The 12,859-nt window shown below is 42.7% G+C and overlaps 1 protein-coding gene across 6 annotated transcripts in view; it reads right to left on the bottom strand.

Annotated features, from left to right (window-relative positions):
* Col25a1 (collagen type XXV alpha 1 chain) overlaps positions 1-12,644 on the bottom strand; it is a 401,263-nt gene extending 388,619 nt beyond the window's left edge. For 3 of the 6 annotated variants that reach the window (XM_036189734.1, XM_036189736.1, XM_036189735.1), the window contains exons 1-2: positions 11,195-12,644; positions 10,103-10,172 (exon numbers count right to left, since the gene is read on the bottom strand). In XM_036189734.1, the coding sequence (XP_036045627.1) occupies positions 10,103-10,172; positions 11,195-11,494 (370 nt within the window). In that variant the 5' untranslated portion in view covers positions 11,495-12,644. The remainder of the gene's footprint in view (positions 1-10,102; positions 10,173-11,194) is intronic. The other 3 variants (XM_036189737.1, XM_036189738.1, XM_036189739.1) reach the window with 2 other exon arrangements.
* Positions 12,645-12,859: the final 215 nt, after the last annotated feature.

The following is a 12,859-nucleotide window of genomic DNA, read 5'->3' as shown; positions in this document are numbered from 1 at the left end:
TAGTTTCTTGCAAAATCTGTTATGACTAAGAACATGTCATTATGCTTTGCCTTTCTAGGTATTTCACATTAGACCTTTACATTGACAACTGTTACGAATCCAGATGGTTCTCTGGAAGCACAGAAATGGGGAAGGAGAAGGTAATTGCCCAGGCATCATTTCCAAAAGCACAGGGCAGAAGTAGCTCTTATATTCACATTGTTGGAAACCCTTGTTAGTCCCTAGGCACAAGAAGCTGAGTCTTCCTATGTGGTTTCTACTTGAAACAAACGGTTATGATTTTAAAGCCATGTATGTAAGCTGTGCCTGTGATGCAGGCACACCAATCAGTACCTGTATGAGCTTAGTATGTAAGCTAAGCTAAAAGGAACTGTCCTTTACATAACTGATTATATAAACAACGAGAAAGCATATGACCAGCATATAACTCATATACCTCTAACATGAAAGAACATGGGATAAATAATCATTGCTGCTGTGGACAGTACAATGGCATTCAGCTTTGCTTCACTGGCCTACCCTTTGAAGTATGGCTTCCAGTCTGGTGCTTTACAAATGTAGGGGAAACACTGCATTCCAGAAGAGACTATTCAGACCACACCCTTCCTGATTGTCTGACTCTTGATTCTCCAGGAGGCATCATATAAACTTGGTAAGTTGTAGATAAATAATGCCAAAAGTAAAATAAACTCTCATCTATAGTTAGGTAATTTGCTAATGCAAATTACTTCCCTCTTTCACTATGGACAAGTCCATTTTACCTCCATTTATACATCCATTTCTGAACTATAGGTGTCTGTGAACTTCCCTTTGACATATTATTAGTTCATTCCTTAATGAGCTAAGATCCTGAAACCATGTTCCTTTTGGAAAGGGATAATTTCCCCCTTCCTTTGAAAATTACCTTTTAACAATTTTTGAGAAAACAGTCACCTTCTGAAATCTGGGAATGCCATTGCTGTTTGATATTGATGTTCCTCGACAGTACTGCCAAATTCGATCATAAATACAGATGTTTCCAGGAAAGGTTAGAGGCTTTGGGACTAGACGATGACCAAGGCAGTCAAAGAATGAAAGGGGAGGGCCTGGAGAGATGGGTTAACATTTAAGAGTACATAGTGTTCTTGCAGAGGACCAGGACTCAGTTCCCAACATCCTCATGGCAGCTGACTACCTCTTGTAACTCCAGCTCCAGGAGATCTGACACCCTCTTCTGGCCTCTGCAGGCACTGCACTCAGGTGTATACACACACACACACACACACACACACACACACACACACACACACTAAACTGAAGAATGCAGGCGAGAGTTAGTTTTATGCAAGGCAAAAGAGAAGAAAGAGTGGCCTGCCCAGAATCAGGAGTGAGGTCTCTTCTTTGTAATTTCATGTGCTGCAGAGCCTCTTCAGGCAACACCATTCCACTGAGGACCTGACAGAGCATCATCGCTCCTCTGCCCAGGCATGTGCTCACTCCTAGTTTTCAGAAGTCCATCTAAGATTATTAATCTCATCACATCTCATACGTGCGCAGCCAGTGTAATGTTCAAAATGCTGGTAGCACATGATTACAGTTAAACAAAAGCACAGACTGGCAATAAATCGAAAATGATGAGGAAGTGATATATGATACACATCGGGGCGCTAGGTGGCTGATTATAAAATTCCTCTGTCTGTGCTTTCTTCCTGACGATTGATGATAGAAACAAGGGTTTTCCGCTGAAAAAAAAAATGAAGGTTTAAAGTAAAACATACTCTGAGTCTAATTCATGGCAGGTTTACATAGAAAAATGCAAAATACACCCCAGATCTCTCAATCCAAGTATATCCTTTACTATAAAAGTAAATTAGCCATTTTTATATTCAAAAAGAATGGCAGCATAAATTTTACCAGTACACATTGCATTCCTCATTCAGAACTTGATTGCAAGAACAATCCTAATGTTCAGGAAACCCATCCTTAGAAGTAGCTGGAATTTAGAGCCTTAAATAACTCTGCACAGAAGGAAACTCAATATAAGAACGTAAAAGCCTCAGTTTCTTTACGGATGTCATTTCTCAATGCTAGAGGTTTTTCTTTTATTAAAAACTTCCAGATGCATCTCATGAATTGCAGGAGTGGGCTTACTGTTTAAACTGTGGTCTGGGAGGCCAGCAGCACTGCAGGGGCAGGGAGCGAAGTTAGAAGATAGAGTTGGGGTTATTTTTTGCTTTTGTTTTTGTTTTTTGTAGCTTACAATGCCTTTATTTGGCACATGATCTTTCTAGCCTTCCTTACTTGATCACTGTCCCATGTTTGCTGCTTTGTAGATAACTGACTTCTCTCAAAAAGTAAAGCAGCTAGCTAAAAAATAAAACTTATTTTCTCATCTAGACTTCCTTGAAGTCCATAGTTTGAGAATTACATTATCAAGAGAAAAATTGCTTGCCACTCACTTTTACAGCTGTACTGCATGTCCTACAAGACTACTGGGAAAGGTGTTATACTCAAATGACTGTCCACAACCAGCTGTTCATGCAGCAGCCAACAGTGCTCATGGCAGTGGACACTCATTTCAAAGACAGATACAGGATCCTCTTCCCATGTCCCTTCTGCAGCACTTGCTACAATGGGGCTAGAGACAGATTTACACGTTCTCCGTTAAAGGTACTGCAAGTCTCACCCATTATTGGATAAAGTACTGTTAATTTCTAGAGATTCTCACCATCATTGATGGAATCTACAACCCACGTTAATATTCAAATTCAAAAGGATAGCCATGTCTGTTCAAATAATTTCTCTATATAATTTAACTCCATCACTTCTAGAAACATTTCTAGTGTAGAATTCTGGAGGTGAGTTCTGTGTTGACAAGTGCAGTAGATTTCTAAAGAGTTGCCAGTGTGATGCTGACCACAGATAGCACTTTCAGTAATTTTTCTAACAGTGTTCCATGGAGTCCTAAGATTTGTTATAGAATATTACTTTAACTATTTAAAGATGTGTTGCATTTGTTTATGCTACATGTAACAATGTAAAGATGTGTTGCTTTGCCTGCCTAAGGCATCTGATTGGTCTAAGAAAAAGCTAAACAGCCAGTATCTAGAGAGTAGAGGGATAGACAGGGCTGGTGGGCAGAGAGAATAAGTAAGAGGAGGCATCTAGGCTTGAGAGAGAAGAGAGAATTAGGAAGAGAAGGGATGTGCACGGGGCCAGAAGATAGGCAGCTGTCAGACAGACAGACACAAAGTAGGACATACAGAATGAAAGAAAGGCAAAAGGCCCTGAGGCAAAACATAGATGAAGAGAAACAGGTTAAAATAAGTTAGAACATCTAGTTGGGACAAGCATTCATAACTAATAATAAGCCTCCATGTCATGACTTGGGAGCTGATGGGTGGCCTCAAAAGAAGCCTGTTACAAACATTCTTTGGTGATGCTCCCAAGGGCCCCATGAGGAAACTGATGGACAACAGAAAGGTTTTATCCTTATATTTAAGATGTGGGGACTGGAAAGGGAACTCAGAGGTTAAGAACATAGACTTCTCTTGTAGAGACCCAGAGTTCAATTCCCAGCATCTATATTAGGCAACTCATGCCACCTGTAACTCCAGCTCCAGGAGATGTGACACTATATTCTGGCCTCTGTGGGCAGTCACAAGGTACAATCAGGAATGCTTCAATTCTCACGTGTTCAATTGAGGCCAAGGTAGACACTCCGGAGACAGCGACATCAGAAGCATGACAGCAATCCTCAATTGTTCTGGAGTCTGTGAAATTTGATGCTAAAATCCCCATTGGACAAATTCAATTCAATTTTGTTCATTTTTTCTAAATGTTGGAATACCAGCCCAAAGATCATAGCTGTAAACCTATCTATTTAACAGCCAAACTCTGCCTAAAATAAATGTGAAATTAGGGGCTAGCAACACAGCTCAATTAATAGAGTGCTTTCTAACATACATCACACAAAACCAAATATAATGGTGCACACCTGTGGTCATAGCATATGGGCTGTAGAGACAGAAGGATCAAAAATACAGGGTCATCTCCTACTACATTTTAATTTGAAGGATAGCCTAAACTACATACGACTTTGTGTAAATAAAGTAAAATATGCTTTTTTTTTTTTTGAAGTATCTCAGATGTAGTAAGATACTGCAGTCTTCAAATCTTACAGAAATTCCTTGCTTCCTCCTCTTTTTTGTGGCAAACAGAAATCAAGAAATGGATGTCAATGGGAAAGGAAAAGGCAGAATGGGCTGGGGGGAGGGGAGGGCATGCCCTACTATTCGACTCAGTTCCTCCCCCTTGTGGTCACAAAGAGGAGGTGCTTGCCACTTGGTGCCACTTCCTCAGGAATTCTATCATGCAGTGACCTGCAGAACAGTCATTTGAAGGAATTGGGACACCGATGAAAAGTGTGCTCACTTCTGCCTTGTTAGAGAGTGTCCACTTGCTTCAGCATCCCACTGTTAGCATATACTCCTTTATAAAGTCAAATTTTAAGCAGGGTTTTTTTCTGTGTAGAATTGTAGAACAAATCCCAAAAGATACCAATAAATATCCATGTCTGGAAATCAGGCATCTGGGCAAACCACAGTCTGTTTTAAACACAAATTGGGGGGAGGGGTGAAAAGTGTTAAATATTGTGGTACATAAAACCCCAGCACGAAATTTCACCCATATTGGCAAACCAAGGAGGGGTGGGATGCTTCTGTGTTTAGACCAGACTGACTCACGCCTTGTTTTCACATTCTCAGCTTCCATCAAACTACCAAGTAATGTTTATAAAGGCGGAGGAGGGAACTAAAACACTTTTTCGTGATCATTCTTGGATGGCTTCCACTCAAGATAACAGGCTGATGCTACTTGGCTAAGTGTCTAGTGGGGATGCCCCTCTGGCAGGAAATGCCCCCCCCCCCCCAGCTGCAGAGTCATCCTGATTCTGGCATGTCTCCTTACATGCTCCCCTCTACTAGTCCTGATGCTGACCAAACATTCCTTCTCCATTCCCAGACCTAACTAAGCCTGCCAGTCAGGCTCTGCTTTCCTCAACACTGTGGGGTTGATTCCTCACAATGACAAAGCTTGTCAATTGGAAGCAGAGGAGGTTATCCCAGCCCTAAGAGAGGACCTGTTCCCACACATTCTTGCTAGAATGAGCAATAGTGAACTGAGCTGAGCTACATGAAGAATGGACACCTTCTCCTCTGATAACTCCCAGCTCATCAAAACATGGAATTACTGAGAAAAAGAATATAAAGAAATAGCCTTTTCATGTACAGACAAGAGCAGCAAACAAGAAGTTAAACCCAAGAGCACTGCTTCAAGAGGCAATTTGTCCTTGGTCCTTTGACTGGGGCATTTTGCCAGCTGTCACTACTAGACCAACTGAAAGTGCCACACCCAAACTGTTGCTCTCATTAGAACCGAAACCATTTAACATGAATGCCTGGAGGTGCTGGCATGTCATGCTGTGTTGTTTAGTCTTACAAGAGAAGAATGTCTGTCATTCCCATTAAATAATATTTAAGCATTTGCATTCATGGTCTATAAACTGCTTCTGTTGCTCCTTTACATAACTAAGATCTAAACACTATGACTCTCTTACTTGATGTACTCCGTTTATTGTGCGGCCTCTTCAAAAGGAGAACATAGCACAAGTGAAATATTCCTAAGAAATAGTTTTCTATACTTTATATAAGAAATGCAATCTAAGGCTCTTCTGAAACCATGGGAAATGATGTCCTTCAGCCAGACACCTGTGCCTGCATCACAATTAAGAATGTGAGGTTCCTCAACTTACTTACACATACACTTGCTTCATATATAATCATTTCCATAGAGGTGAAAGGTATTCAGGGGCCTCAGAAAATAATGATCTAAACCTCTCCTGTTTGGCTACCTGGCTCCCACCATTCTCTATCAGCTTCTACATAGAGGCTCTTCTGCAAACATGCCTGATTTATACATAGTTTTATGTAAGGCATCAAGAGAGAACCCAAGGCAAAATTCTATCCACAGAATGAGCCAACTTATTCTCTCATCTGAAGGTCAAGCTTTATAGAGGTCAGGCCCCAAACACCAGCTGGATCTCCCAAGCCCTGCTACTGCTAAGTCAAGGGCTCTACTAAACAGAGCTTTGATGTATAAGTTTTTTTGTTCATTATTCTGGAGTTTCTCCAAAGCAGAACTTTTCTAAAATAAAGGTTCTCCTGAGCTCACAAGTCAATGTGAGCTGTCAAGAGGCAAAAATGATCTAAACCTAGACTGCAGTGGATGGCAGCCCAAATAAAGATTTATTACAAACCTTAAAATGGGTGAAATATAAATTATACCTCAGCAAAGCTACTAAAAATAAGTCTGAAAATGAGAGCAATGTAAATATCTGGAAAAAACACAAACATTACCGGTACAGCAACAAGAGAAACTCTAGTATGATTACCTGTGTGGGTGATTTACATGAATATCTGCTCAATTAACCATAGTTTCAGTCAAAGCATCTGGCTCAGTAGTGTAGCTTAGTGGTGAAGTATTTGTAGAGCATTGAAGAGGCAAAAAGATAAAAGATAGCAACAACAACTTAACACACAACTCACTAAAAATCAGACAGTTTACAAAAACCATCACCATATGAGAAAGACTTTCTGGGATTGTGTGTGTGTGTGTGTATTTGTTTTCAGATGAGGAAATGGCACACACTTGGTTCTTTAGTTCAACAAAGGTCACACATTATCAGTAGCAGATACAGAATTCCAGTCCAGAGGCATTCTGCTTTAAATGCTCATCCTTGATTCCTCATTAGATCTTGGACTTCTGGTTCCCTCAGATGCCAACGTGAATCCTCACCTTGACTTTAGTACATTAACTATTTTCTTTCTCATCTATAAAAGTAGATCACTTGGAGTTAATCCTCTGAGTTGTTATGAAAATTAGAGAGTACATTTCTTTTTTTTTTTTTTTTTTTTTTTTTTTTTTTTTTGGTGTTTTGAGACAGGGTCTTTCTGTGTAGCTTTGTGCCTTTCCTGGATCTCTCTCTGTAGACCAGGCTGGCTTTGAACTCACAGAGATCTGCCTGGCTCTGCCTCCCGAGTGCTGGGATTAAAGGCGTGTGCCACCACCACCCAGCGAGAGTACATTTCTTATATTAAGAAACTATTCAATAAATAGCTCATCCTTCTCCCAAGATACCCCTTCCTGTGAACCAAACAAAAGCAAGCAAACTATAAATGTTACTATTTCCTTACCCCCTACCTGGACAAACCTGTCAGGAACCATGGTCTATCAAAAGCACTCAGAGTGAACACAAACAACACAGCATTACATTTTTGCTATCAGCCTTTGGCACTGTTACTGAGGCTGTCAACAAGAGTGTCAACTTCAAGGGGTGGGCATCTGTCCACAGGAACTGAGCTGAGGTCACAGACGTGTCGAGCTCTGTCCTGCAAACAGATGTCTTTGTGACAACTCTTAGTCACTGTGAACCACAGCTAGAGCCATCCCAGGTGGGAAGTGCTGTATCCTCTTTTAATCCTTGGCTGGCCTACTCATTCCCTAAGACAATATCTCACTGACCATATTTCAAAATCCTTCTCTCCAGGATATAACATCTTTATTTTTAGAACGCCTGATAATTATCCAAGCAGAAGGGAGTGCTTCCAGAACAGTGATTATTTGGTTCCATGCACTGGAAGGTACATACACCTTTCAAGAGTTGCTGCTCAAGAAGCCAGGTAAAAACTGGTGTGATGTGAGGCTCTAGTGGTGACGAGGAGGTAAAGCAGCTGCTACAAAGAGCCAACCAAAAAAAAAAAAAAAAAAAAAAAAAAAAAAAAAAACACCAAGGAAATCCCATTTACATTGTCATGTTATATTGAAAAATACTCCAGGGTTCCAGTGTTATCTTCCAAGATAACATAAGTCCAACTCTAAATGTGGTAGCTTTCTTCCAGATCAAGTGATAATTAAGTTACATTAAACATCATGAGCAGTGACATCTTCACAGAAAACAATTCAGAGCAGAACAGGTTAGTTTTCACCTTTTTAACCAATTCAGTAAGAATCCAATGAATGAAATACTGCTTTAATACGGTTAACAAAACATTACATACCAAAAGTACTAGGTTCTGAAGGGTGTGGTCAGTGACTCTCAGTACCAGGAGTCTTAGAATTTAAATAGTCCCAAACATGATGAGGTGATTATGTGTTTAATCCTCTGCTGGACATGTGACTTCCTTAAATATCTGACTTCTGAGGTCTGTCCCAACGAAGAACAAAAGCTATATGTTCAAATGCTAACTCCTCCTTTGATCTCCTTCTAACAAAAGAGGTAACTTAAACTGTGAAATATTCACATAGAACATATAAAACTTCTCCTGTGCATTGTGGGGTTAGACATAGGGTCCCACACACGCTAGGCTAGTGTTCTAAAACTGAGCTACATCAAGATCTCCACACATCTTTGTTTAACCTTCTGATTTTAAGACTGTCTTACAAGTTGTAGCCCTGTCAGGCACTGAATTCATAATCCTCCTGCCTCAACCTTCTTCGTAGCTGGAATAAGGTCTTTACCATCATTCCAAAGCAGTGTCTTCCCAATCGAAAGGCTTTATTTGAAAAAAGTATGGTTGCAGTATGGTGAACAATGTAATCGGATATATAATTGCTGTGCTTAGGGCCAATGAGATGGCTCAGTGGGTATAAGCCCTTGTCACCAAGCCCGATGGCCTGGCTTTGATCCCTGGTGTCCACTTGGTAGCATTACAAAGCTAAGTCCTGCAGGTTGTCCTCTGACTTCCACACAAGTGCTACTCACACACATGGCCATAGGCGTGTGCATTCGGACATGGACACACACACACACACTAAATGTAATTTTTAAAGTTTTCTTTAAATGTGTATGCTATATAACCTGGTGTTCATATTTTAAGCTGATGTGTAAAAGATGGCAGCTATGCTGACCATATCAAAAATAATTTAGGATATTAAGAAAATACAAGAACTAGCCTTTCCATATACAATCATGGACTACTTAACAGGGAGAATTGTGTTGTTATCCAATTTCATACACTGCACTTCGTAAACTAAAAGGACTATAATATCAATAAATGATGTAATCTTATAAGTCCTACACAGCACAGTGTGATCTGTCGTTGACCAAATGCAACTGTGCAACACCTAACTACATAAATAAGTAACATGTTCTTGAACATGAAATAAAATGTAAAAGAATCACTTTGCATGTCTGATAAAAGAAACTAAATGTTCATAAATGCATTACAGTATTTATCTGAAAAAGCATTAACACTCATGGGGATTGATGACCATCATCCAAGATCTTTTAAATGGTTAAATCTACAGATAAATACTGAGTCTCAGAGATCTGTGAAAGGAGTTACAATTACCCTGGCTGGATGAGGTGTGGGAGTGCTATTCATTGAGGTCTCTCTTCCCTATTCTCTTAGGTACTACCATTAACATGGCTCCCTAAAACTGCACACAAATACAGTAAATAGATAAGAGCCCATCCTGAGAGGTCATTGAAAATGCAATAGTTTGGAATGGGAGTTCAAGATAAAGAATATCCTTCATCTGGTCTTCTGCTGTGAGACAGGAGAGAGTGTCTCTTTGATAGGACAGAATACAAGCCAGTGAGGAAGTAGAGGTGATTTACACGTGTAGCCAGATGCCAAAGGCAGGCAACAAACCTGCACTGATGTAGCTAGCATTAGACACCAGGGAATTCAGAATCTAAAAGTTCAATAGTCGTTTTCACACACATGGCGCACACACACAACAACTGACATTATTTAATAAGATCATGGAAGATTTGGATCTGTGACTCTAAGAACTCTACCTTTGTGTATCATCTTGCCCATATTCTCCATGGTGACCATCTCTAGCTTCCTCATTTTCCCACAGTAGACCATAGGATCCCACACAAAATAATATTTAGCAATTTTTTTTGCCATCTTTTGGGCTGAGGCATGTTGGTTTTATTAAAGCAGGCTGGGCCTGCATTCTTTCTTTACTGTTATTACAGGTAGACTTGACAGCCCAAGATTGTGTGTGTGTGTTCTGCTGTGGAGGAAGCGTTGGTAAATGAAGTCTATTTTACCTGCTGGGCAGTTGCACTCTGAAGGTGCCTCTCTTGCGATTCTTATTTTAGCCATATGTTCATAGGATTTCTGTAGGAAAAAGCAGAGGTATATATACAATCATCAGTAGCACTGAAGAGAAATGGACTCTTAGGGACTCTCTGGCTACATGCCTGATTTACCAGCATTCAATAGCTTGCCTAAGGAATATTTACATATGTACTTGGACTCTAGTCAAAAAGTAACAGAATCCAAGTCCTAAAATAGGACAATGACCACTGACGTGGTAGCAGGATTGCAGGGTTTGGCTAATACATTTCTCAAGTCTTCAATTACCACCATTCTCTCCTCCAGCCCAAGCACAGACAGTTAGTGCAAAAGCCTGGCAGTGATATACTGCAGGTCTGAAAATATGGTGGCCAATAGTATGCATGTGAATATCAAGTGCTAAACAGCCTCTCTATTGGAAATAAATTCCCCTTTAAAAAAAAAAAAAAAAAAAAAAAAAAAAGCCCCTAACTTGAGTTGAAACCAGACTTGAAGATAATGTGATCCCTTTCCATTCTCAACTTCAATGGCTCTACATTCTTCAATACCTGCACAGCATCCTTTGCCAAATATAAAACTTTTTGACCTGTTTGAACATGAAAAGATTCAAAGGGTGAAATTTATGAGTTTGAATCTATATAGAATTTTTTAATGATTACCTTTTGTATATTAATAACACTTATTTTTCTAACCTTTATCTGGGAAGGAGATATGAGATCTTATGTCTATAATGAATATTCTCCATAGAACTGAGAGACCACAAGAGACTCCAGAAAACTAAAAAATGAAATGTTCCTCCCCACACTCCCACTATCCAGGCCTCCCTTCCCTCTTTTAGACATTCATATATGTTTAGCATGCAAGCACTATGGAAGAGTAAGGGAAGATTTCAGCAAGACTCGGTATCAATCAATCAATATCCAAGGTACTCAACCCACACTCCATACTCGGCACCCACAGTCAAGCCGACTCTGTGGACAGTAAGGGTTGAAACTAGCCCTGCATACAGGACTCACACCTGTGCAAAACACTATCCACGTGCAAAATACCCCAGCCTTTCACACCTGTGCCAAGAGACGCTCCACTTTCTCCTGAACCATAGCCTTCAGCTCATCGAGGGTGTCAGGCAGCGGACGAAAGGAAGGGGTCCCTTTAGCAGATTCAAGAGCAGCAATCCTCGCCTGGAGGTCGTTGGTTTTCACCCCCAGATACAAACAAAAAACCACGGCCACCACTGACAGCAGGGTCGCCAGGGCCGCGCACGAGGCCATGGTGCCGGCACAACGCTGTCCCAAGGGGCGCGGATCTTCTGATCCAGGCTCTCGTCCCCCTCCTTTCCCTTCTGCAAGCTTCTTCACCAACATCGTGTTGGGGTCGCCGGCCTCCCTTACGCCTTCAGCCCCTCTATCTCCTCCAGTTATCTTAGGAGAGGAAGGGCCGGTGCCTCCAAAGTTCAGTCCCTGCGGCTGCACAACTAGTTGGTGGAGTCGGAGCCCCCGCTCAGAGGTGGACCTGAGCTTGGCTCGGCGTCCGGATCAGCAAGCGTGGACCATCCTCCTGATTCTTTCTCCCTTTCCTGCTGAGAGTGAAAAGCCCCCTCTGGCCGGGGGGCTGTGTGGCGCCGGGGGTCACAGCTGAAATGAAATGCCCACCAGGGCAGCTCTTCTGACCCCTCAAGATCCGACACCTCCTTAGTGGTCCCCCGCGCGGAGGCGCAGGGTCCGCCGGCCCCTCTCCCCGCTCCGACCTGTTGCGTCTGTCTGCCTAGCTCTACCTATTCCGGGGCTTTTCACACGCCGACCTGTCTCCCACCTGGATCAGTTCAAGGCCAAAAAGAAAAAGAAATGCAGAGAGACGCGCCGAGAGCGCGGCCCCCGAGGGGTGGCCAGAGGGATAGAGGAGAGAGGAGAACCAAGTGACCCAAGCAGCGATCGCGAGCCGCGAGGCCCCAGAAGTAGCTCCGCAGCCTCCCGTGTGCGAGCCTTAAATACCCCGGGATGCTCGCGGGTGAGACCGTGCGCGCGCGCCTCCAGCACGGCCCGCCCCCTCCCGCAGGAGCCTCCTTATTAGCATAATGTATTCACCTTCGCCCAGCCCGCCTGGACCCACGAGAGGGCGGGAGCGCGGGTGGGAGCGGAGCGGGAGGTCCCTATTAGCATAATACATGCAAATAGCTTCAGCAGCCACCGTGATTGGAGAGGAGCTTAGAGACCCTTCCCCTCCCGCCACAGTGTAACTTCAGCGTCCCCTAAGGCCACCTCTCCGGCCTTAGCCAGAGGCCGGATCGAGGTCTGCGACGAGTGACTTATACCGGCTCAGCCCAGCGCCCCCTCTTTATTTGGGTTTAAAAATGGAGGAATGGCCTCCTGAAGGGAAGAACGGGAGCAGACCGCTCCGGCTCTCCAGATCCTCACTCAGAAGCAGCCGCAGGAGCTCCTCCATCTAGCCCTAGCGCGATGTTTTCCCTCCTCCTTCAGTTCCTTCCCACATGCCCAGAGGCAAAGTGTCTGGCTGACGTCTGCAGGGTACCTTCCCCACTTCCCTTCCTTCCCACGCCTTGCAGCAGATTCTCCAAGCGACAGGGGAAGTTTTCTCGCCCCTCCCCCGTTTCCTCTTGTCCTGATGCTGTTTCCCCGCAGCTCTGGGTTCCTACTCTGTACTAGGGTGCTAATGTGTTTTCCTGATTCCCTGTTTTGTGGGATTGAAAGGGGAGTGCTTGAGGCACACAT

This window comes from Onychomys torridus, chromosome 6 (assembly GCF_903995425.1).
Source record: "Onychomys torridus chromosome 6, mOncTor1.1, whole genome shotgun sequence".
Lineage (NCBI taxonomy): Eukaryota > Metazoa > Chordata > Mammalia > Rodentia > Cricetidae > Onychomys > Onychomys torridus.
Note: the sequence above shows the minus strand (reverse complement) of the source record. Positions and strands in the feature narration are given on the sequence as shown.